Below are 26,464 nucleotides of genomic sequence, written 5' to 3' on the forward strand. Positions count from 1 at the left end.
CAATTGTGATGGAAGGTCTAAAAATACTTTAAAATGATCGTCTTTAAAAAGTAGAATAATACTTGGGAGAAAATGGCAATGTAGTTCTCTGCTTTTTGGAAATGAATTATTGGCAAGAAACGATTGTTTGACATTTTGCCACATTGATGGACAAAGCGACTAGAAAAAAATTGTAGATATAAGATATACTATTCCTTCCTTATTAAATTTTTATGCCGTCTTCCCTCCCAAAGGAGCCCAGGGTGGCAAACAGAAAAGTGGTAAACCAATACAATTAATTGATGTGTTTATTTTAAAACAGCCACATACCATGGTATGTAACAATTTCAAGATTACCAAGCACATTATCTTTCAGCCATTAAGTACCTGGGTAAATGAATATTTCTAAGTTGCTCCTGAATTATTATTTGGGGGGGAGGGTCCCTTTAAGTCTGGCACCAGCCCTGCAAGCATGTATGGTAAGATTAACCTTCTCTCAGTTGCCATGTACCTCTGTCATGCTTTGTCTCCCTCAACCTTCTCAAAATGGTGCATACCACAGACCATCTCTTGTATCTCTGGGTGTAAATGGGGTAGTTGAGGGAGTAGAGCTCTGGAACTTTTCTCAGGACAGAAGTGATGCAGTAGCATGTTCCACAGTTCCAGGCTAATTGATGGACCCTCCTTGTTTTGGCCAGTGAGGTGATAATGAGGCCTTCAAGTTTGGGGAAATTAGCATAAAGGAAGTCAGAGAACGAGGAAAATAAATCAAGCAGAGGCTGGATCCTTCCTTCCTTCCTTTGACGGGAGTCCCTAAACTTTATAAACGGTAATGCTTCTTTGCAAGACTGCATTTCCAGTGAAAAGATAAAAGGTTGCATTTCGGTTGACTGCTGAGCAGTGGTTGGACTCTTGCAGTCAGAAATAAACACCACTGAATTCAGTGGAGCTTACTCCAAGGAATAGTACATAGGAATGCAATCAAGCTGATGTTAATAAACTGGGTTTTATATGATACACCTTTGCTCTTTGGGGTACGTGGCACAAAAATGCTGCTGGCATTTTTGGACTCCCCTTGGACACGTGGCTATGAAGGGCAAACCATGGTAGCTCCTGCCATTTATATGTCACCACGGCAATCTAGTTTTCCTGCGATGCAGGCCACTGTAGCTCTCTTCATATTGAGGCAGGGCAGGCCCACAGATGAGGTGACCGCCTCAAGTGCAGGAAGCCCCAAAGGCAGCACCAGTGCTGCCCACCCCACCACCTCTCCAGCTGTACTGGTTTCCAGTGCTTTGAGGGTGCTGCCATGCCACACAGATAAAAGAGGTGGGGTGGCAGGTTGCTGTTTTGAGCTGCGCCACTCCTGGGTCAGAGAGTGTGTGCATGTGCACACATGTGACGCTAACAAACTGGCTTCCCTTAGGCCACTTCCACACCATACATTCAAAGCACACGACTTTCCCCAGAGAATCCTGGGAGCCAGTGTGGTGTAATGGTTAGTGTTGGATAATGACCAGTGCTATTTTTCTAGAAAATGAGGAACCAGGAACTTCTCCTTTGCTGACTTAGAATGGCAATGGCGCCCAGCTGAAAAAAAAAAAGCCCCGACTGTGACCTGGGAGACCAGGGTTCGAACCCCAACAACTCACTGGGTGACTCTGGTCCGGTCACTGCCTTGTGGCCTAACCTATCTCACAGGGTGGTTGTGAGGATGAAGTGGGGAGGAGGAGAACCATGTGCCACCACCTTGAGCTCCTTGGAAGATAAAGGTGGTATTTAAATGAAACAAACAAACAAACAGTCATTTACGCCTCACAGAACTGTGACTCCCAGCACCCTTAATAACCTACAGTTCACATCTGGGATTATTTTGGAGAATCCATGGTGTGTGGTTGTGTCCCATTGGCCTGAGGTAAAATTCAAGCCAGGACTGTCTTGACTCCAGTGTGTTATATGAACTTTCATACACAGAAATTTCTTTAAAAGTTTTCATCTGAGTTTATTTAACATTTGCAAGATACGTTTACATTCTTCAGGGGAGCGAACTCATAGGTAACAAAATGCTTGGTTTTAATAGTTCTTTCAAATGCGTAATGTGTTTAATTCCACATTTTGGTTTTTTGGTAGATTCATAAATATATAATATTTGCATTAACTGTTATTTGATAGGCATTCTATGCCCTTTTAAAGTACATGTGTGTGGGGTTTTGAGTTGTTGTTGTTTTTATTTTTATTATGTATTTTGTGGTTTTATATTCTGATTTTATTTTGTGAACCACCCGGAGCCTGCAGGTATAGGGCAGTATATAAATTCTAATTCTTTAATAATAACAATAATAAACACCTTTCTGTTTAAAAGTAAATAAATAATATTGATTTCAGTGTGCTATATTAACTTTCATACGCATATTTTTATTCCTTTTTATTTTTTAAGTTTTCGTCTTGGTTTATTTAACATTGGCACGAGAGGGTTACATTCTTAAGGGGAGCGAACTCTTAGCTGACGGAATGCTCGGTTTGAATGGTTATTTCAAATGCGTAATGAATTTTATTTCGAATTTTGTTTTTTGGGGGGGAAGGGGTAACGGCTTCTAAAAGCCCGCCGCCTGCTTCGTCTGAGACGAACCGCCCTTTCCTCTCAGGAACGCTTCGCGCGCCCTTTGGCTACGCCCGTAGGCCCGCCCCCAACTGCTTTTCCCCGCCCCACCTCCAGCTCGTAGGCACCCAACCCCGCTCCTCCCCTTGTACAACGTCGCTGCTCCGGCCGCCGCGATTGGCCGAGGGCCGGCATAAAAACGCGAAGAGCGGGCGAGCGGGAGGCGCGGGCACTCGAGGTGGGCTCGTGTGAGCAGAAGGAATTCCTCTCAGGCCACCGAGAGAGCCGTCCAGCCAACGTCATGTCGAGCACCCGGGCGGCGACGGCCGCGTCCAATGACCGCGCCCCTCACCCAGCCGGGGCCGGTGGCCTGAAGCGGCTGCGGAGCGAGCCGGGCGGCAACCGGGTGACGGTGGTGTTGGGCTCGCAGTGGGGGGACGAAGGCAAAGGCAAGGTGGTGGACCTGCTGGCCACGGAGGCCGACGTCGTCTGCAGGTGCCAGGTGGGTGGTGGCAACTTCAGCCCTTTTGAAATATTCCGTGAAAGGCTCGCTGCCGCTTTTTCTGTTGCTCTCCTATTTGTGACCTTTCTATCCTGCCCCGCTGCCGAGGGAATCCTAAATGGCTTATATGGTGGCGATGATAGTTGCCGCCGTTTCAAATCCTTCCATTCTCCCTTTCAAGACTCTAGCCTTTCCCCGGGGTTTCCACCCTCTTTCTATCCGCACAGCAGCCCTGCGGTGTAGGCTAGGCTGAGAGAAGTACGACTGGCCCAAGGTCACGGCCACTGACTGAGTTTCATGGCTGCCTTGAGATTTTAACCTGGGTCATATTCCTGCTCTCATCTCCTCTTCCTTTCCACTTATTTACTGTTATTAATATTATTAGCTGCTGTAAATCTCCAGTGGTTTGACCTTACCCCAGATGGTGTATTCTTCCATTGTCTCTTGAGACAGATGGATGCCAACAAGGAATTATTATTATTATTATTATTATTATTATTATTATTATTATTATTATTTTGGAGTTGGTTAGAGCGTGGTGATGTTAATGCCGAGGTTGCAGGTTTGTTCCCCGCATGGGACAGCTGTCTATTCCTGCCTTGCAGGTGGTTGGAGATGATCCTCAGGGTCCCTGCCAACTCTACAGTTCTATGATTTTGGTGCATTAACCCTTATTGTTCCCCCTCCTCTACCCCCCCCCCCATATTTCTCCTTCTTCACTTTCTTCCCACCCACCTTACTTTGCCTACTCCCTGGCTGCTACAGCACAGAGGAGAGTGGCTTGCTGCAGACTGAATGCCGCTTGGGAAGAGGAAAGTAAACCCGCACGCCTTGAGCTACAAATAGAAATAGCTGACCCTTGGCGATAAATGACATAAGATCCCGAGATCTAGACAAGCATGGTCTCAGTGCCAGAACCTGTGTGTCTGGACAGTAGTGAATCTGCTGGGGGCGGGTATTTGCAGCAGGTGTCAGGTGACGGCCTTCTGCAAGGGAAGGTTGCTGAAGGTGACTAGTGCAGCCCAACACTCACACATAGTATGCTATCTGTGCATTATCGTGGGCTAAGCTAAATGTGACGAAGGTAGCAGCGTTTCTTTATTCTTCTGCCTGCCTTCTCCAGTCACATATTAAGACTCTAAATGAGCTGGTCGAGGGTGGCAGCGGTTGTATAGATTTAGGACTAGGGAGATAGGGGTTCATAGCCGTTATGCCAATTGGAGTAGTCACATTTTCTGTCTAGCCTACTTCACAGAGTGGTTGTGATGATAAAATGAGCTGTGTGTGTGTGCACTCACTTGAGGAATGGTGAAATAAACCAGATATATGAAAGTTGTGTATTGTCCAGTTCTTTCCACTATCGGTCTTGTTGTGGGGTTTGTGAAAATGTCACTCTGGGACTTGGGAACATCTTTCAATTGCAGTTAGTAATCATCTAGTGGCTTCTCTCTGAACAGGAGCCTCATCCAGCCAGGTTCGAGGTGTTATCATTGGCATATAAAACCCTTAACGGCTAGGAGCCAGTTCACTTGCGGGATCGCCTTACCCCGTGTATGCACTCTCGACTGCTTTGGTCTGTGGAACTGTCACTGTTACAGGCACCACAAAATACATGTTTTGCAGCTGTAAGAAATCAATCTAATAAAATGTAGGCCGTGCCTGCACTTCAGAACTCCCTGCCTGTTGACATCAGGTGCCTTTGTTGGACTCTTTTCAAGGTCTGCTCAAAACCTTTTTGTTGAAGGAAACCTATCCAGGCACATCACTGTTGAAATGTTTTACTCTCTTTTACTACTAATTTTATTTATTTTTAAATGCTTTGAATTGTTTTGAAGTGGTATTTATTTATAATTTTAATATTTCATGTGAACCACTTAGAGGTTTTATTACAGTCAAGCGGTTTTATAAATTTTGTTAAATGCAAATAAATCTGTAGACGGGTCCTCTCCATGGCACTAAAGAAATTATTCTGATAAATTCATGTTGCTATCAGTTAATTGTTTTCTGCCTGGGCATACTTTCTAACTAACCAGAGCACTTCATCAGTTTATTTAAAATATCTGTCTAGTGCTTTTCATAATATATCACAAGGTGATTCACAAAAACCAGGAAGTACAAATACAAGATGAGATCATCAACATAACTGGTCAGGGAAAAGGCCTCAGAGAACAGATGGCTCTTTAGCAGGCAGTGAAATGGCAGCCTTCCTTTCTTTTGGAGAGGAGGTTGTTCCACCACAATGCAAGTTGTGCCATGACCTGGGAAGGCTCAGTAGAAGAACTTAGTTATTGGGCAGGTCTGTATGGATAAGACATTCTGTTAGGTAACCTAAGAACAGGGTAGTTGGGTCAGACTATTGGCCCACCAAGTCTAGCACAGTGGCTGGACCTATGGGAAGCCCCACCAGCAGAAATTAGTGGAACAGCACTCTTCCCACTTGTGATTCCCAACAACTTTTATTCAAAGGCATATTTTCTCCCAACAGTGGAGCTAGTATATAGCTTTCATGGCTACTAACCATTGACAGCCTTATGCTCCATTAATTTACCTACCCCACTTTTAAAGCTGGTTTTGCTAACTGTTTCTTCTCGTGGCAGTGGATTTCTCTGTGCGCTGTGTTAAGAAATACTTCCTTCTGTCTAAAACCTTCCAACATTCAGGTTCATTGAATTCTAATAGTATGAGAAAGGGGGAAAACATATCTGCTTTCTCCTCGCCACATGTCATTTTATACACCTCTGTCATAACTGCCCTGTTCACCTGTTTTCTGAACTAAAAAGGTCCAAATGTTGTAACCTTTCTTATGGGGAAGTTGTTCCACTCCTGATCATTTTGGTTGCCTTTTTGCAACATTGTGTAGCTACAGTAACCTTTTTGACATGTGGCGACAGTTCAGACTCTGTATTTTATAGGATTTATTTTTTTGTTTCAGTGTGCATACGCTTTGCACTTGTTTGTGGTGAATTGCAGTTGACATTTTAGTGCCCATTCACCTAGGGAGATCCTTTTGGAGGTGGTCCCAAGTTGTTTAGGTTTAGGGCTTTGTAGGTTAGTACCAAAACCTTAAACCTGGCCAAGAAGCTGATTGACAGCTAATGCCTTGCTTTTAAGAGCAGTGTTACAGGTTCGTGGTAAGAACTTTGGCACCTAGTGTTCACCACATCCTGTATCAGCTGGACCAAAAACAGTGCCATATAGAACACATCTGTAGTAGTTCACTCTTGAGTTTATCAACACATGTCTCACTGTGTCCAGAAAGTGTTGCAGCTGTCATACCACCTGAAGCTCTTAAAGGTGCTTCCAGCCACACAGCTGCTTGTGTCTTCAGCGACAAAGATGTATCAAGGAGCACCCCTAAACTACATGTCATCTGCTTCAGGGGAAGTGCAACTCTTTCCAAATTGCACAGCTCCCGGAATGGTGGACTGTCTAGCCACAGGATCTCCAACTTACTAAGATTCAGCCTCAGTATGTTGGGCATCATTCTGTAGCATCCAGACACTTGTCTAGAATTTGCATGGCCACGCCTGTTGCTAATGCAACTGAGAAATAATGCTGGGTATGAATACTGATTATACTGTGCTTGAAATCCCTTAGTGTCTACTCTCAGTGGCTTCATATTAAGGCTGGAGGGAAGTTGATACCACAGCAAGAACTCTCAGGGTATCTCTTTACATTTTTTAAAAGCTCAGGTTCTGCTTGCATGCTTCCTATAAACATCTGGTTGATCACTGTGAGAACAGGATGGGTCACTGGCCTGATCCAGCTTGCTCTTATGATCTCACTTTTGAATCTTATGATAGTTTTTCAATAGTAAAACTGTTAGTAATGATGTGGAATTTTTAAATAGTTTGTTTTCTGTCAATGAATTTAAATTTCTGTGTTTTTCATAGTTCTCTCCCCCACCCACTTTATTTTTACACATTTTTCAAATTACATAAAACATATTACATCCATTCATCATCTTATAGTAAGTAAAGACTTCCCGACTTATCTTTCATTGTCATCCTAGTCTATATTCTTTGGTTTGCTACATCTCCTTATGTTTTTATCCTGTCCCTTTCTCCATCCTTTCTAATCCCTTGTCTAGTCAACTGTTGATCATAAGTTTATCCCACTTGCCAGTTAATCTTGATACCTCCTTTTAAAAAATATTCTCCCAAATATTTCCACTCCTTGTTTTCTTTTCATAGTTCTCAATTTGTTTAGATCTTTTTTCAGTACAGTCAAGGCTTTTACTGGGTCATCATCTGTTTAGCACACAGTATTAAATCCTCAGGAAGTTAAGGTACATTCTTAAACATTTCATCTCGAAAGAGGAAGCAAAAAATATATCTTCAGGATTCATGGAGGTTATTTAAAACCACAATAATAGAGGCTCAGATAGAATCTATACCACAGATTATGAAATTCAAGCGGATGCCAGCTGCTTTATGAGCAAAATCAAGGAAATCATGAAAGGCAAGAATACTTCCTTTAAAAAGAGAAAGTCTTGCCCAACTGAGAACAGAAGGAGCACAAACCTGGCTAAACAAGCAAAGCAACTGAACAATGTGTTCAGCAACATGCATCTTAAATTCTTTTAAGCTGAACAATTAAAATTTCTTTGAATAAGAGGCACTTGGACAGTTAGATGGAAGGGCAGGGGAGAGAGAAGCTGAATATATTATTTTTCTTCCCTGTGGAAGATGTTGGGCACATCCTTATGTCAGAATGAGGTGTCGGGGTGGGGTGGGAAGGTAACTGAAAAATGAAGCCAAAGAGAGATGTTAAGAAATAAAAAATGAGAGGTCTCACTAATACACCCAAGCATTTTAACAGCACAGTTCTGAGTTGAGAAATATGTCCGAGTTCAGTAAATCTGAGTTCACTGGTGCTTACTCTCAAGCAGGTTTGTGTCAGTTCGCCTCTCAAGAGTACTCAAATGTGAGTTGATAATTTTAACAAAAATCTTCATCTTGCCACTAATAAATACCTCTTTAACTAGAGGTTTGAAAGGTAGTCAGCATAATCCCATTTAAAAACAAAACAACAAAACAGGATTAAGAGCAGAGCCAGATTTCTGGCTTTTAATACCACAGAGTTATCTATGAAAATGAAAGCTAGTATGCTGTCATACATTTTCTCAAGTGATGGGGAAAGCTTTAAATTAAGAATGAGGGCAAGTGTCTATACTTTATGTAGTGTTAAACAAAATCTGAACTCCCAAGTCTTATGGGTTAAATTATTTATATAGCCCAACACTGGTGTTTTACTGGGGTGATCTGATACATTTTGGTGCCAGAAAATCTATGTAACACCACCCATGGTGGTAAAAAAAATCTCTTTCTCTCTCTCTCTTTGGCGATCCCTCATAGCTGAGTAAGATTGTCTTCCATAAACACAGTTTCAACAATGAGTCCGTAAGTGACTGTGGAGGCCAATTCTGGACCCACACGTCCTTCCACAGTGGGGACCTTGGTTCCCAGGCAGGAGTTGATCACGGTGTGGATTTGCCAAGCATGCCTTCCTCTTAGCTCATTTCTCCCTTTTGTCCTGAGAGCGTCTTCAAAACACACGACACCTTTGGTAAAGGCTGTTCTCCAACTGGAGCGCCTGCAAGCCAGTGTTTCCTAGTTCTCGGTGTTTATACAACGTACTTTTTTAAAAAAAGATTTGCCTTGAGAGTCTTTGAACCTCCTTTGTTGACCACCAGCATTACTCTTACCATTTTTAAGTTCGGAGTAGAGTAGTTGCTTTGGAAGACTATAATCAGGCATCCGCACAACATGACCAGTCCAATGAAGTTGATGTTGAAGAATCATTGCTTCAACACTGGTGATCTTTGCTTCATCCAGTACACTGATACTAGTTCGCCTGTCTACTGTATGCTTGTGAAACATGGACCACTTACAAACGCCATCTCCAACTTCTTGAAAGATTCCATCAACGGTGGTAAAAAATAATAAGCCAGTGGTGTGGTAGCTGTGCTCTCCTGGCTGCAGGTCAGTCACTGCTGCTCACTGGGAAGTAGATGGGGAGAAATGTCATGTCCCCTTGCTCCTCTTCTTTCATCAGCTGGTAAGCAGCAGTGATGTGACTGATCGGAGGCCAGGTGAGTGTGTCTGTCCCACCGCACTGTTCCCTACTGAAATAAGCTAAAGCAACAATCATGAACTTACCTGGACATAACCCTTCGTGAACACAGTGGGGCCGCCTTCTGAGTATGCGTGCACCCCCTTTGATACAAATAACAACCTTTATTGACATCCTTTTAATGATATCCCAATATCGTTAAATGGTGGAACGGTCTGTGGACTCTCCTTCCTTGGAAGATTTTAAGCAGAGTTGGATGACCGTCATGGAAGCTTTAGCTGAGATTCCTGCATTGTGGGGGGTGGGGGGTGGACCAGTCTGATTCTATGAATATCTGCCACTTTAAAACTGGCCCTTTCATTACCCAGAGTGAGGCAGCCTGTCTAGTAACATAAGCAAAGAAAAACAAAGCAAAAATCCCATGAGTCCTGAGGAAGCTTGCTTCTGACAGCATGAAAGTCAGAGAAAATAAAATGAGTAGTGAGGGGAGATGCAGATATGTAGAATCATAGAAGGGACCCTGAGGATCATCTAGTCCAACCCCCTGCAATGCAGGAATATGCAGCTGGCCCTTAACGGGGATTGAGCCTGCAACCTTGGTGTTATCAGCATCACGCTCTAACCAACTGGAATATGATAGTTTCATGACTGGTTTTGTTTCAGTCTCTTTCTTAGGTTTTGAATGTGGGTATCTTAATTTATTTTTACATCTCAAAAGACTAGAAAGGTTGTTCGTTAATACATTTCAGAGGCAACCTTGTTTATGCTTCTTTGTTTATTATATCTATCTCCCGGGCATCTGCTTGCATCTGAAGAAAGAGCCTCACTTATGGGAGTCCTTACATCTGTGGAGGATTTAAAACTACATGGTGACATTGCTATTTTAAACTTGGGCTTCTCCTTTGGGTACTGATAAAATCGCTCCAGGATCACCCGTATTATATGAGAAGGTCAAGTTTAAAGTTACCAAAGCTCTGTAAGAAAACAAGGCTGGCTTGCAGTGCCCTCATCAAAATCTTCAGTTTATTATCCTGGGTAACAATCAAGTCAGTAACTGAAAATTAAGTTCAAATGATACTTGTTTTATCTTCTTTGTTGTTTGAATTTATGATACTTGCAGGCAAGTTAATATTAAAGCTCACTTGTATAACTTGCCTGGGTGAGTGGGGTGTTAATACTGTGTTTCTATAATTTGATGAAAGGGAACAGAGGCAATTTTACTGTCTAATGCCTTTTAATCTAGACTTTTAATCACTGCAGTCTTTTTTTATAATTGCAGACACAGAAAATACAAAAGGCATCTTATGAAATTTGTCTACATAATCATAAAAAGACCTCTTGGGCTACTTGTGTACAAAGCACATGCTGCACAGCTCAGTAAATATGTTTTGCTCTTTTCCCTCTTAAAAGTCACATTTATTCCCACATCACCTTGACGATTGTTTGCATATGCATTGCAAGTGTTTCTAATTTGAAATGGAGAAGGCACCTTTAATTAGAATTAAGGTGTCTTGTGAAAAGGCTAACAGCTGTAAGAGTAGGAAAAACAAACTTCGCATAGTTTTTTTGTATAGTTACTGAGTAAGAGTATATAAATAAGAGAGATTCAGTAATAACAGCTGGACTCACTTCTACAGTAAGTGCATTCCAGAACCTAATGGTGTTAAAATGCAAAATGTCCATGGGTATTTTTCGGAGAGGAGAATCTTACAAGAAACTATATTTTGGTTACATTAATGTAATTTTGTTTTGCTTGGTAAGTACAATGTACGTAAAGTTGCGCACATATATATATATATATATATATATATATATATATATATTATTACCTGACATTTACAGAAGGTAAAATAAAAATTCTTTGGTTTTCCAAAAGCAAGCTTATGTAGACTTATCAATCTAAATGTTGCCCAGTCACAAAAACAGCAGATTTGAATTTCTCACAGCCAAGCATATATTTTTAGGACCCCCTCAATGAAGAAATTTGCGAAAATTCAGTTTCAGTTAGCAGCTACAGCTGAAAGATTTCAAGGAGCAGAGGAGCCAAAAGTTAGTGTTCTTGCAATAGAGTTGATGAAGCCATGTGGTCCAGTTTTTCTCTGATGGAATGGTTGATGTGGATAACAGTTGTAGGAGGAGCCTGGCAGAGCTGGTCTTAACAACAGAGCAGATGGAAAAGCTCTGCAGTCTGTTTTATTTGACCTACCTTAGTACAGTAAAAGGCAACAAACGAATATTGAAGTACAGTAAATGAATTACAGTAAATCAGTTAGAGTAATCCTAAGTGGTAGTGGTGGGAGTAAAGTGACTTGGGGGGCAGTGGTGGTGTTTTTCTTCTTTTTTTGTCTTGGCAGATCTCCATCGTGTGACACCCTCCTCCCCACCCCCTCTGAAGCAGATGAGCAGTGAATAACAATGACAGTTCAAATCCTTAATATAATTAGGCTGAAATTCAGTTAACTATGAATGCAATTAAAAAACATGAACACATATTTTCAGTCCAAATCAATAGCATTCTTTGCTTATAGCAAAAACAGGTTAACATTATTTAAGTAATCATTTTTTGTATTTGTTTTGGCAGGGTGGAAATAATGCAGGCCATACCGTGGTTGTTGATGGGAAGGAATATGATTTTCACCTCTTCCCTAGTGGTATAATTAATCCCAAGGCAATTTCTCTAATTGGTAAGTATAAATGTCTTGTTTGGAGACTTGAGATTCAAGTTGGGGAAATTCAGCTATAAATGGATTCTTTATTGCGTGAGCAATAACATTTATTGTTTCCGCTACTGAGGCTTGAATCAGGTTAAGTTTAAACAGTAAGACAAGATTAAACACTCAGCTTTTTCTTCCCTCCTTTGATATCACAGGTGACCTATTGACTGTCACTAGTATGGAAAATAAGAAATTTCCAGAAGATTCAAAGAGAATCAATTGCATAGGGGGTTTTCGGGTCAGGGTGGGGGGGTGGGGAGTGTTATTGGGAACAAAAGGAACAGCTGTTACCATCCCTCCACATTTCTAATCCTCCTGTATCTTCAGCATGATTGCCATTGCTCCTGGAATTTAATTAATTCCTATTAAGTAATAGGAATTCACGTATCAAAGCAGCTGCTTAGAGCTGAGTCTACAGAAGATCTACTAAGTTTGGACTTCTATGCTTGTTTGAAAGGTCCATTCAGTAGCATTCCAAGTTAATGCATTGAATGGATACAGATCAGGCATAGGCAAAATCAGCCCTCTAGATGTTTTGGGACTACAACTCCCATCATCCCTAGCTAACAGGACCAGTGGTCAGGGATGACAGGAGTTGTAGTTCCAAAACAGCTGGAGAGCCGAGTTTGCCTATGCCTGGATACAGATCTTATGTTTTTATATGTGTTAAGCCATCCAGAGTGGCTAGGGCAACCCAGCCAGATGGGCAGAGTATTTTGGTGGTGGTGGTGGTGATGATAATGACTGATTGATTACTTCAGTTAATGGAGTTGGGAAAGCGTTTTTGACCCAGTCCATTGTCAGTTGGTCTGACTTAAGCATTAGGACAACTGCTACTACCCTAATGCTTCTAATGCTTTGTGCATTACTTTGAAAGATGACTGTTTAATGGTTTGCTGTCACAATTACACATTTCTATGTCTTTTTTAGGGAATGGGGTAGTCATACATTTGCCAGGCTTATTTGAAGAAGCTGAAAAAAATGAGAAAAAAGGTTTGTATGCAATGTTTTGGTTTTCTTTAAAAGCAGTGTATTTTTCCCATTGCAGGTAATTTCACATTTATCAGGGAAATTTACAGGTCATGGTTAAATAATAGTATGCCTAAGCCTACATGCATTCAAATAATATGATGCTTTAGACATACTATTATTTAAACATGACATCCAAATCACATCCAAATCACAAGTGAATAAACAGACTGTATGAAAGTTGCTGGAATGTTCACCTGGTAAGGAGCTCCTAAAATTTGTTCCACACATTGCCTGCCGCAGCAATATCCAGAGGAGGCTCCTCTTAATGTAGCATATCCTCATTTGCAAATCACAATTGAGTAAATATGCTGTCATAAAATTGAGTTCCTTGAATGCAAGGAGGAGTAATTAATGTTACAAACAAACACAAAACTGCTTCCTATCTTTGCATTTTACAACTCCAACTATGAAAGGAGGTGAAAGTCACTCCTGGAAGCCAGAGCATGGCTGTATTTTTGTGCTTTAGTTAGCTGAATATAGCTGTGGAGGGAGTTGTGTGTAAAAAAACAACAACAACCCAACAATCTTGGGGGCTCCTTACTATGTGAACTTTGCCCTCTTAACAAAAACCACTCCATAAGGAGCACATAATGATTTTGTTTTGGTTTTGCTCATAATACATTACATGTGTATTTGCTGCATTTGATGTGTTTCCATTTCTTTTCTTTAAATAAATAATTTTAAACTGATGGGACAACTGAATAAACTCGTATCTCAGTGTTCTAGCCTCTTGGGAGCAGAAACCTAACTGGCACTGCATTTCTTCTGACAGGTTTAAGAGACTGGGAGAAAAGACTCATCATATCAGACAGGGCACACATTGGTAAGCGGCAGTCTGGTAGTTTGTGTTTAATAACATAGATGGCGAGTAATCTCTATTTGAATATGCTCAGTGCAATAATTAAGAGCTTAAAAAACCCCCACCTCTCCCTGCTTAATATGTACGGGGTTGGATCAATACTTCCCATGAGTTGAGTTCATTGACCAGAGGTGGGGAGATGATTCTTGCCAATTACTCCTTGCTCCTGAAGCTCCCTGAAAACCTGTTACGGGTTTTTGAAGCAGGGGGGAAGCCCCAGAATAGTTGCAGGGGGGAGATGGGCTCTGCAAAATTTGCCTTCTCCTTCCCTTCCTCCAGCAGGCACGTCTGTTGAACTAGTCCCTTATGTGAATGCCAATATTGTGATTAAGTTCATTATACAACAAAATTAATACTAATAAATATATAAATGTATATATTTAGCATAAGTTCTTAACTGCTGGATATCAGTAGTACTATGTATTGATAATATAACAACATCCTTTTATATGCATCAATTTCTTGTTAATAACTTTCAGTATTAAAATGCCAAGTGTGGTGCAAAAGCCTATTAATTTTAATAGAACTAGGAGGGAGCATTTACCTGTACCTTCCAGTAGTAGAAATTATTTTTTATTAAGATACATTTAAAAGTTGCTGGCAGTTTAGTATTTAGCATTTAATGCTGCTGTTTCTGGAAAATAAACCCCAGATATCGTCCAAAATATAAATAGCTTACAATGTTAACAAGGTAACAAAACAAATGTAGACACAGAGGCAGTTGGAGCAGGCACTCCATAAACATCACGGATCCAATGTCTGGATCCGATCCAGTTGCTTGACTCTCAGAAATGATGTTACCGAGAATCACAAAGGCTTATTTAACTTGGTCTCTTTGCTACTCAAATAATGTGTGTGTGATACTTGAAAGCCAAACTGTTTTTTTGTCTCCTTTGATTCTTCTCCTGTGCTGTACAGTGTTTGATTTTCACCAGGCAGTGGATGGACTTCAAGAAGTGCAGCGGCAAGCGCAAGAAGGGAAAAAGTAATTATGCATCTTGGTATACCTGAATTCTGCTACATAGATATGGCTTAAGTCTGTAAGAATAGGGTGCCCTGTATTTGATCTCCTCAGCATATTAATTAATAAATAAAAATGATAAATATATATTAACTTCCAAGAGAGCTCTGCATGACCAAACTCTGGATTTACAGGGACCACAGGCCACATGACAGCACCCTTTGAATTCCTGGATGGAGTAAAAATTATGCTGTGGGATGTTGAAGAGAATAATAGGGGCCCAGACATAATGGAAGCTCCTGCTCAGAAAAGTCTGATCCAGCAAACTTTTAGTTTTAATTGCCCTTAAGTAATTACCAAAATATCAAGGGTGTAGTATACGTGGTGCTGATCTCACAAGAAGTCTGGTTGTTTCTGCTCTAGGCTACTTCAGTGCTGCCAAGGCAGTGGTCTTTCACAATCACCTGGAAGCAGAATTAAAACAGTAGTTCCACGTGACAATATTGTGCTTTATTTCCCATAAAAATCCCACAAAGCCCGTTGCTTAGTATGTTTTAATTGAAAGTAAGTCTTGCTCAACAGTGGTTCCACTTACTCACTCCTAGCCCTTTAATTGTTTTCACATCAGCAATGGTATTTCTGAATTGAACTTTCAGTTCTTGGTACCTACTGGCATATAATTGTGTGTTTTTTTTAAAAAAACAATTTATCTGGCTTAACAGAATAAATAAGTCAAGGATCAGTTCAGGAAATCATAGAATCATAGAGTTGGAAAAGACTTCAAAGGTCATCTGCCATTGCATGAAATCAGCATCAATGATAGGTGCCCCCAAAAATTGGGGATATTGCAAAAAAAAAAATGGAACGAGGCATTTTGACATCAGGGTCATCTAGAGTCTATAAAAAAAGAACAAATTATTTCTGTTCTGGATAAAATAGCTGGTTTGTTAGCAATGCTCATGAGCTTGGTTAGGCTGAGGATGGTGGCTGTCCCTGGGTCAATAGCCACTCTTCTCATTAGCTCTTCCACCTCCATGCAAGATGTTCTGCTACAAGTCCTGCATCTTAGAACATGGTGGCTCTTCCTTCATAACACTACACAGAAATGGCAACATGTTGCTTCCTAGTTATGAGAAATTTGGGCACTATTGATATCCTGTACAACTTGGACAAAAAAGACATTAAGTTGTCCGGAGGCAGATATAATGGTGTTGGAATACTAGTCTGATTCTCTATGTGAGCTATATATTAGAGGTAACAAAATTGATATATGGCAGTCTTTCCTTTGTTCAAGAGGTTTCCCTTAATAAGGAAGTTGACTAGACCAAAATATATTTGCAATCTGGTCTAGTCAAATTCAGCACTCTTTGATTGATTGGTTTAGGGCTTGGAGAAGCAACTGGAATTGGGGAAAAGAGCTCTCCTCCATTATATTTGTAGTTACTGAAGCTACTGCTAATCCTGGATCAGATAAGGTGTAGCAATATGTGGGAATCTGCCCTCATGGTTCTATGGAAATAATGTTGCATACACACCCTGAGACTTGATAAAAAATGCAGCAAGTAGTCTAGCTCATAGCTAGTCTCAGCCCACCCAGGCAGGCCACAGAAGGAGATGCATTCTTTTCTGTAGTTGGAATCTGATCCAACAGTGTTCCCTAGGCATATCTCCTTCATGAAGCTTTGCAGCAGTTTATCTTCCAGATAGGTTGTATGTATGCCAGAATCCCACAGTGTCTGAACAGCCTGTGGTAGGGAAAATTCAGCTTCAAGTAAAAGTGAATACCTCATTATTAGGAGCAAAACCCGTCTTCCACTCATGATGGATGGCAAAGGTTTCCAGTATTTTACCAGGCTATGCTTGCAGTCATGCTTCCCTTCCTCCCAGTCCAACCCTGTCATGCCCCCGTACTGGCTGTTATAGTAGATAGGTCAGTGAGCTGGAAAGTGATACCTTGTCGACCTATTTAGAACAGCTCTGAAAGATTTGGCAGTGCAGTAATGAAAACAAGCAAGCCTACTGGAGCGTAGGAAGTTGGCATATACAGTTCAGCATGAAAAGTCAGTTTTATGTACCCTGCTTTCTGATCCTGTGCATTGTTTGTTGTGCAGTAGTGTAAACTTTGTTAATAATGCCCTTGCTGAAAGAAATCACACTTAACAGTATGTAACTGAAGCACAGGCTCAAAGAAGGGTGACTGACCCCTAGTGGATGTGAAGTCCAGAGAAGGAAGATTGGGAGCATATTGGAAATTAACTGTGATTTAACTGGGTTTCCCCACAGCACCACAAATCTGGTTAGCAAGTATGTGACTGGATAGCAACATAGAACTGGAGGTCAGGGAACTTATTTATTTCTTACCCATTATGCTTATCGTTTATATTTCTGTGTCACCTTTTGTCAAAAGGGCTCCAGAATAAGGGTGCCCTGTAAGAGAAAACAGACAGGGTGATAGATAGAAAGGGCAGAGCTGCCATTTGGGTACTTTGAAAGTGAGTAATTACTTCTGCCACTGCTCCCACCACTGTTTCATCCACGTAGTCAGGCTTCAGGAGTGCTTGGTCTCAGTTCAGTGTGCCATTGGTCTTCAACTAGTGAGTCAGGCGCTAACTTAAGAAGTGGGGGGTTGCATCTGTGGTACTGCCACTATTTTCTTTATTTGAAATGGAGAAACAAGAAAGAGAGTATGATCAGACACAAAGGACAGCATTCATTTATCTTTAGTAATTGTATAGAAGGTTGTATTTTTGTGTGTGTGCATGGCCAGCTTCTTTGGGGAAAATACTGTGTTTTTCTGTGTATAAGACTACGTTTTTTCCCTTTAAAAAGGTCAAAAATTAGGGGGCGTCTTATACACGGATACATCTCCCCCCATTTTCTTAAATCTGAGTCCCAAAAAATAGGGGGTGTCTTATACATGGGGGCATCTTATAGAGAGAAAAATACAGTAAATCTTAATTACTATTAAAAATACAGGAGCCCCACGTTCCTTTACATCTCAGCCAAGAGAACAGAAACGGGCAAATAAATGGAGGAGGGTCTTTTTTAATGGTTTTGGTCATCAAGCAAAAAGTATACTTTCAACCAATTTCTACTCTAATGCATTCTAAAAATGTATGTGTCTCCGTAAGTCTTCTTAGTTCAAGACTTGATACCACTCATTTGTCTTCTTTCACTAGTATTGGCACAACAAAGAAAGGGATTGGACCAACCTATTCTTCCAAAGCGGCACGGACAGGACTTCGGATATGTGATCTTCTTTCAGACTTTGATGAATTTTCATCAAGGTATCCTACTGAAGCACACAGCAAGAAGTGGGTGGGGATTTTTGCTTAATGTGAAATCTTTTTCTTACTGCTTCTATACCCCTTAAACACAGGTAGGGGGAATTGGGAAGCTATAAGGAATAGAAGTAAAAATATTTTCATTTGTGATTTCAGACAAACTGGTGCCTGGACAAGAGGTCTCTAGTTGGCTTTAACAGGGTACTGCTCAGTCCATCTTCAAAGGTTGAAAATGGGTCTCCCGTATCTTTTTTAGATAATCCTTTCATTTTGTGGCATTCTGTGTGACCTATAGACAAAGGTCGTTATATAATAAGACCCAACTTTAAAAATATGTGTGCTAGTAAATTGTTGATATTTTACAGATTTAAGAATCTTGCTCACCAGTACAAGTCGATGTTTCCTTCTTTAGAAGTTGACACAGAAGGACAACTAAAAAAACTAAAGGTAAACTAGTAATACTTCAGTGTTTAAGACAATAAAGCAAGGTTATATAACTAAATTATATAACTGATTTTTATTTTCTATAAATAACAAAGACTATGAAATAGAAAAGTTTGAAATGGAAATTTGAAACTGATAGAGTATAGTGTATGTGGAATGCAGTATATTGCTTTTCATTGATCTCAAGAGTATTTAAATATTTTACCTAGAAAAGATAGTACACTGTACTGTAATACAGTGATTGAAATCTTTCACTGTTAAAATACCCAGGAACAGCTTGCTTGTTGTACAATACCTGTAGTCACAATCCACTAGGAACTTTTCCTGCACAACCCCACAAAATGGGAGTTGCACAAGAACACTTTGGAGAGACTGTGAGAGGACACTTCCTAGGCATTATGGTTTGGCTGAAAGTTTGGTTTGGGGCCATTTGCCTCTGTAGCGATGTATGTGGCCTGAATTGTCCTGCCTATACTTGGGCTTAGGGATACATGGCAGAGGGCATAACAGTGAATGAGAATTGTGGGCGTTCATGAGTCTGACTGTTGTGGGGCTCCAAGGAGCTTTCTGCATATGTGCCAGCTAGGGTTTTAAGGCATAGTAGAAAGGAATATGCATCTGTTTGATGGATATGTGGGATTATGTCTGGCATGTTTAAATTTCAGAAGATGAAAGTACACTTGAGTTTCACCAGATATAATGTTGACAGTATGAGTTCCATTGAAAATGATTTGTGAACGCAGAAGACCACTTTCCATACTTGGGTTTTATCCCTTCGGTCTGTATAGCAGTTTGGGCATTACCCTGAAAACGTGTGACTGTCCTGGATAAAGTGAAACCTACAGGAAACTACCCTGATTTTATTCTTTATAGATCCCTCCACCTAGTTAACAGTTTAGAAATGGTTACTTTCCGGTTTGGCTTTTGATATGCTTTTATTCTTGACTTGCAGCCAATCTTCTAGAAACATTTGATTTAACCTTGTATATGTGTTGGATCTTGCAGGGCTATGCTGAAAAAATAAGACCAATGGTCCGAGATGGTGTTTATTTTATGTATGAAGCGCTCCATGGCTCTCCAAAGAAAATTCTTGTAGAGGGTGCCAACGCAGCACTGCTCGACATTGATTTCGGTACGCCTCCCTGTACAACATAATACTTTTCCGCCTCCATAAGATCTCCTGTGTGTGCAGAGGTAGGAAAGATTATATACCTATTTCTCAGGTAAGGTGAGACAAAACTTTATATACCTTCACTGAAATCTGGCTGGCCAGTGTGGGAAACAAGATGCTGAACCGGATAGGCAGAGCTCTTCTTCCATACGCACGCCTGCTTATTTGTGACACCTGCATGAATCTTCAGGCATATTAGAAGATGTCTGAGATGTGACATAATTTTTGTGTTGGCTTGAGAGGAGTGCACCAAATCAGAACTTACTAAAATTTGAGCGAGTTAGGATACTTTACACTGCTAAAGGTTCAGCTAGCTGTTCTTACCAATCAACTAAACCACCTGTTCAGCCTCTCCCATTCTGTAACAGAGAATAGTGCAAGGGCAAGGGGAACCTGTCTCTCTCCAAATGTGTTAAGAATCTACCTTTCATCACTCCCTGCCAGCCTGGGTATTGGTCCAGAATGTTTGGAGTTGTAGTCCAACAACATCTGGAGGGCCACAGGTTCTCCATCCCTGGTGTATGTCCTTTTCTGTCAGCATATATATGTGGAATTTTGCTCGTGCTTCATCTTCTGTGCTGTGCATTCCTTCATCTTCCTTGATATGACCAGGGGTCCCTTATCCACATATTTTAAAGCACCTTGAAGTATCTAACAATGTACATGAGAAGCCATCTTGAAATAGAATAAGCAAAAGTCATTTGTTTCCCCCCATGCATAATTCATCTTTCTTTCATTTGACAGGCACATATCCCTTTGTGACGTCCTCCAACTGCACTGTGGGCGGTGTGTGCACCGGGCTTGGTATTCCTCCCCAGTATATTGGAGAAGTGTATGGTGTAGTGAAGGCCTACACAACAAGAGTGGGAATTGGAGCCTTTCCCACTGAACAGATAAATGTAGGTTTAGTGTTACCAAAGGCAAAGACATAAGGTCAGTGGGATAAAATGTCGTAACAAGATGATGGTCTCCTGCTAATGCACACATGTCTAGACTATGCCAAGGGGCCGTATTTTATCTCGGGGCTGCAGTAGATTCAACACAAATCTCAAGCTTCGTTCCAAAGTAAGAAATGCACCTATGTGATAACTTTACTCTTCTGGCTGCTTTAATCTTCTTATATATACTGCTTATGTACTCTCATAATTATGTTGTTTTAGGTATCCCTGTTGCCAGGGTCATCCTTGATCTGAATCTAAAGTGATCTGTCAGTATCCTTGCAGAATCAGTATTTCAATTTGGAATTTTTATTCTGTAGGATTTGTCTCCTTCTGCAGCTACTAGTTGGTGGATGCAATAGCGCTGGTGGGGGGGGGGAGAGCCCCCTCGCCCCCAAAAAAAACCATATTTGGAGACAACTGTATCAAAGGCAACTGATTAAAATGAGCTGCTAAAAACAGAATCATTACACAGTGGTACCTTGGTTCTCGAACTTAATCCGTTCTGGAAGTCTGTTCGAATCCCGAAACGTTCAAAAATCAAGGCGTGGCTTCTGATTGGCGCAGGCACCCCAGAAACAATAGCCGACAACCACATTGGACGCTTGGCTTCTGAAAAACGTTCAAAAACTGGAACACTTCCGGGGTTGTGGCGTTTGGGAGCCAATTTGTTCGTCAACTAAGCCAGTTGAGAACCAAGGTTCCACTGTATAAGCTCAGATACTCTCAAACTGGTGATTTGGTAGACGGTGAACAAGGGTTGACCTCTTTCCCATTCCTCTGCTCTTCCATGCAGTGTTCCTCTTTGTTTCCTGTGATGTGCAAACTGGCAGAAACTGTACTTTCAAAAGGGTTTCTGACTCTGGTTTGGAGGGCAAATGCTAACTAAGGTTTGCCAAACTGAATGTTGGGGTAAACTCTGGTTACTGCGGAAGAGGATGCTCTTTTCTGATCCTCCAACTTTCATTTGGAGGCAAGGATTATCTGAATTGAGCATCCTTTATCCTATGACCTGCTCAAAGAATTTATGTTAATGGTGTGGAAGACATATAATAAAAATAAATAAGAATAAGTGATTGGTGAAAGAATATTTTTGAGGATCAGTTCCTTGTGGACTTCTGGCACTCAGAAAATAATTTTACATTATCAATTCTTAATGTTGGCTTTCAACACTGTATGTAGTGTTTCTCCATCTTTTCTGTTCACATTCTTGTGAAACCCTGGTAGGCAAACATGCAGTGATGTCCATCAGATTTCTCCTTCCTGGACCAAAATTCAGGCATCTCATACAGTCCAACATCCTAATTTGTATTGTTCAGTTAAGCAGAGGTGCTTTTTCTGAGTTGGCGATAAAATACACAATTTATAATTCAGATTAAAAATGTGTAATTAGTATGGAAATTAAAATTCTAGTTCTGGTTTTTAGTATATCACACACCTGTTGAGTTTTAAATAAAACAAATACGTTACATTGATCGCCTGATGCTTAGGATAATGTTGCAGAAATCTCACCTAAATATTTGTCTCTGGCAGGAAATGGGAGATCTCTTACAGTCCCGAGGCCATGAATGGGGAGTGACCACAGGCAGAAAAAGGCGCTGTGGCTGGCTTGACCTTGTCATATTGAGATACGCCCATATGATCAACGGATTCACTGCGTAAGCATCACAGATTTTGAGCTACACTTGGAACTCATAACTTTTTATCCCGTGGAGTACAAATATGTAGGTAACATTAAGATAAGATTAGCTTAGCAAAGTGTTATGTTTTGTGCATTGATAAGAGCCAATTGTTCCAGGTGTCATAAGGATAATACTGTATCCGTCTGTATGGAATTGCTGACAGGACTGCAATATACACTGCTCACAATGTTTAGGAGGAGTGAAGCAGTTGATAAGAGCCAGGCAAAAGGAAACTGTGTTCATGGCCATGTGCTTTGTGGCTTGAACATGGAGTTGCTTGGCAGTTTGGCAAGATTAAGGGAGGGGATACAACACTCTGCACTGCACAGTTTAGCTAAGCTGGAACAGTGATTAGCATTAACCAAGGTTCATAGGCTGCTGACCTAACCGAAAAACATGGTGATGAGAATGCTTGCTTGAGAGAGGAGGGTTTTGAAACAAGAGGGCATGCAGTTCCATGGTCTGCCCAAGGGTCAAGTTGCCTTTGCACTGGCCGAATGAGCATGCCCTAGAAGTGGTTTCCTAGTTGAGGTTCCAAATTTGAGTTGGTTCCAGCAGATCAATAAGAAATTTAAAAAATCACCCCCACTGCATTCAGGTTTTTAAAATGCCTTTGATACTTACGAATCGTACCTACTCCTTAAAATACATGCATGTAATGCTTGACTTCATATTCTGCAAAGTTTCTGAACATGTTTATTAATGTACCTATAATATGCCTATTTATTATTAATTCCGTGATTACTCGTGTTCATATTTATTCATTCAGTTTGGCCGAATGACTTCAGATGAAGACAGATGGAGGGGATTAAAGAAGGTGTTGAGTGAGGATTTGTTTTACATGTAATTTTACCTCATGTTTCTTTTGGGCAGCCTGGCATTAACAAAACTGGATATTCTGGATGTATTTGATGAAATCAAAATTGGTGTAGCTTACAAGCTGGGTGGCAAAAGAATTCCATATTTTCCAGGTATGTATCGATTGCTTAAATAGTTTCTTAATATCAGGCTTCCTCCCCTTCCTCCTTTTAACTGCTACATTACAAGTGTATGTACACAGCTCTGCTGGTAGAGCATGAGATTCTTAATCTCAGGGTTGTGGGTTCGAGCCCCACCATGGGGCAAAAAGATTCCTGCATTGCAGGGGGTTGGACTAGATGACCCTTGTGGTCCCTCCCAACTCTACAAATATATGATTAGTACTGTTGCTTGTGTCAACAGGTCTCTAGAGTTGACTTCATATTTGTTTTAAAAAGTGCCAGAATTTGGTAAACAGAACCAAATGCCCTCTCCATTATTCCCTATGTACATAGGAAGTTGTCCTTATATAAAGACAGACCATTGGTCCATCTAGCTCAGCACAATTGACACTGACTGGCAGTTGCTCTCCAGGGTTTCAGGTTGGAGTCTTTCCCACAGCCCTCCTTAGAGACTTCAGAAACTGAACCTAGGAATCTTTTTGTTTGCAAAGCACATGCTGTACCTCTGAGCTGCCAGACACATGTCATGCAATCTAGTTTAAATTTAGCCAATTACACTTTGAATTTTGTTCATGCCAGTTGATTGCAACCATTGAGCTCATAGAAGCATCCTCACTTTGTCTCATTTTTGAAGCTAACCAGGAAATACTGCAGAAAGTGGAGGTGGAGTATGAAACAATGCCAGGGTGGAAAACCGACACAACAAGTGCCAGAAAATGGGAGGAACTTCCACCTAAGGCACAAAATTACATTCGGTTTGTGGAGAACCACGTTGGGGTGGCAGGTACATATCGTTTTGGCACTCTTCCTAGGAGGCATTCCATGTGTCCACCAAACCATGCAAAATATTTCCAGTTGGGCAGAAAAGTTGTTCCAGCTCTGGGGGGATTTGACTAGATCAGCGGTTCCCAAGCACTGTTTGCAGTACTCTAGAAAAACCTTGTAGTGATTGACCCCTCTCCTATGCGTCCCTATCCAATGTTTAGAGCCATCCATGCTGAAGTTGTGCATTGGACTGTGCCCCCCAATCCAAAAGGCACCTGCCCCACAACATGTAAAAAGGAAATAAATCCCTGTGCCAGCTTTGAATATTTACAGGATCTGAACTGGCAGTCACTGACCAGGAACAATATATATTCAAGGCACAGGGGATACCTCCATGAAGATGTCAACCCATTGTCCAACTGTGAAAAACGTGAATTCCATGTTAGGAGTCATTAGGAAAAAGACTGAAAACAAAACTGCCAATATCGTAATGCTGTTGTGCAATTCTGTGGTTTTGCCACCTTTGAAATATTGTGTGTAGTTCTGGTACTCTCTCCTCAAGAAGGATATTGTAGAATGGGGGGGGGGGGAGTTCAGAAAGGTAAACCAAAATAATCAGCAGGAGGGAGCAACCCCATTTGAGGAAAGGTTACAGCATTTGGGGCTTTTTAGTTTAGAAAAGTGAGTAAGCCGGAAGCTGAGATGTATAACATTTGCATGGTGGGGGGAAGTGGGCAGGGAGAAGCTTTTTGTGTGCCTTTAAAAAAATGAAGTAGGTCTGTACAACTTCAGAGGCAAATCACAAGAATAAATTATTAAATGTTAAAATGTCTATCTGCTACTACACTGCAGTTCTGAGTTCATTTGCTCTTGAAGACTCTGGTCTACACATTAGGATTACATCATAAAATAGATTCTATTATGTTGTTTACTCCCCAAGTAATTGTTCTAATAATTTTTTATTTCTCTCCTCTTCAGTGAAATGGGTTGGAGTTGGAAAATCAAGGGAATCGATGATCCAGCTCTTTTAAACACACAAAGAACATATGTGCCAAGAAGCAGTTTATTGTACATCTGTTCCTTTCTGTACCCAAACCGAGATGAAGATGCTGTTCTTCCTAGACTATGATTAGACATGCCTTGTACTTGTCATATTCTCAAGTAAATGTATCCAAAAATTAGGAACACAGAATAAGAACAGAAACTTTGGGGAGGGGAATCTTAAGGTCACATTTAAAAAGTGCCAAACCTGCACTGAATTATTTCTTCAACTTGCTACCAGTAGTGAAGTTTATTCCAGATTGCAGAAGGTGTAAGGAGGAGGTTCCAATTCCTATGTCAGGAAGCAATAATATGGCAGTGTTCAATGTATGTGGCATTTAAAATTGTGCTGGTTATGGAGCACTGCACTTGTGTAAAAGCCAGCACAATTCAGTAATTCTCTTTCAAGCCCAGCAGTCAAAGCGACTACTTATTTTAGAAATAAAAGCTCTTCAGATATAAAGGGTGAAGAGATGCAAAAGAAGTTATGTCATGGGAGGAAGGAAGGCAATAGCTTAAGTCCTTTTTTTTGGCAGTGGGTCAAACTGAAAATAGCCGACAGACCTAAGGGATAAAGAGCTTCCCTTGAAATATTTCCCAATAGGCACTCCACATGAAGTCCTTCAGAGATGGTGCTCTCTTGTGCCATTGTGCAGTAGGCACAAGGACAAAGAAACCACAGAAAAGTAAGAAAATGCTCAGGGAAGCAAATCTTTCAACATCCTGAAGTGCATCACTACATGGACAGGGTGTGGCTTCACTACATCCTTCATTACAGCCGAGTAGATCCCTGGTCTTGGACCCTATGTTGCCAAGCCATAGCATGGATTCCCTTCCACCAACATTACTTGCCACTGCGCTGCTTGATCACCAACAGAATAAATAGGTAGATTTTAAAAAGGTTTAGATAAATCAATGAAGGATATTTATCTATTGTCATCTACTAACCCTCATGGCAGTGTTCTGTCTCCACATCTGAATACCAGTTCTGGAGTGGAGAGTGTCTGTTGTACTTGGGTCCTGCTTGTGTGATTCCTGTAGGGACCTGGTTGGCCACTGTAAGAACAGGATGCTGGACTAGATAGGTCACTTGCTTCAGCCAGGGGGCTCTTCTTATGTTCTTAAAACAAGTTAACTAGAGCGGCTCCTCCTCAGCCTTTCAAATAATGAGTACAGAATGACAGTGCTTTTTTCTATGGAGCTGTGCTGTTATGGACTGTGGAGCAATTCTTTTAAATATAATGAATGTCTCCAATCCCAGCAAAATAAGCAGTGTGTATGAAGGAGGAATCCTTTTGGTTCATGCAGAATAGCAGTGTGGTTTTTTTTATTTATTCTGTGTAGTTATCCATGAGAGCCTAGGGCTTGGATCTGTTGCTACTTGCCTCCATTAAAAAAAAAAAAAGATTAATTGTGCCACTGCAACCACATGTTCCCC

At 41.0% G+C, this 26,464-nt stretch overlaps 1 protein-coding gene and 1 long non-coding RNA gene across 3 annotated transcripts; one reads left to right on the forward strand and one right to left on the reverse strand.

The window, feature by feature from the left end:
• The first annotated feature begins 2,811 nt into the window (after nucleotides 1-2,811).
• Nucleotides 2,812-25,448, forward strand: ADSS1 (adenylosuccinate synthase 1). Of its 2 annotated transcripts, XM_053359636.1 has the most exons (13): nucleotides 2,812-3,080; nucleotides 11,737-11,839; nucleotides 12,800-12,862; nucleotides 13,674-13,724; nucleotides 14,679-14,745; nucleotides 17,901-18,008; nucleotides 18,371-18,452; nucleotides 19,455-19,581; nucleotides 20,365-20,519; nucleotides 22,092-22,216; nucleotides 23,114-23,211; nucleotides 23,855-24,004; nucleotides 24,964-25,448. In XM_053359636.1, exons 1-13 carry the CDS (start codon nucleotides 2,880-2,882, stop codon nucleotides 25,014-25,016), a joined length of 1,383 nt encoding a protein of 460 aa, XP_053215611.1. In that variant the 5' UTR covers nucleotides 2,812-2,879; the 3' UTR covers nucleotides 25,017-25,448. The 2 variants fall into 2 exon arrangements, with proteins under 2 accessions (XP_053215611.1, XP_053215704.1); XM_053359729.1 differs by lacking the exon at nucleotides 2,812-3,080 and having other exon boundaries at nucleotides 11,784-11,839; nucleotides 12,800-12,861; nucleotides 13,672-13,724.
• LOC128398963 (uncharacterized) lies at nucleotides 15,034-17,181 on the reverse strand. The gene is made up of 2 exons (XR_008327187.1): nucleotides 17,083-17,181; nucleotides 15,034-15,185 (listed from the first exon to the last, which is right to left on the reverse strand). It is a non-coding gene; the product is annotated as an uncharacterized LOC128398963 (long non-coding RNA).
• Nucleotides 25,449-26,464: the final 1,016 nt, after the last annotated feature.

Source organism: Podarcis raffonei, chromosome 1, assembly GCF_027172205.1.
Source record: "Podarcis raffonei isolate rPodRaf1 chromosome 1, rPodRaf1.pri, whole genome shotgun sequence".
NCBI classification, from domain to species: domain Eukaryota; kingdom Metazoa; phylum Chordata; class Lepidosauria; order Squamata; family Lacertidae; genus Podarcis; species Podarcis raffonei.

Bases quoted from the DNA above. Each gene is read 5' to 3' on its own strand.
- ADSS1 (XM_053359636.1), top strand. From the start codon at position 2,880: ATGTCGAGCACCCGGGCGGCGACGGCCGCGTCCAATGACCGCGCCCCT. The intron at 13,725-14,678 runs GTAAGCGGCAGT...TGTGCTGTACAG, and splicing joins ATCAGACAGGGCACACATTG to TGTTTGATTTTCACCAGGCA. The intron at 23,212-23,854 runs GTATGTATCGAT...TCATTTTTGAAG, and splicing joins AAGAATTCCATATTTTCCAG to CTAACCAGGAAATACTGCAG.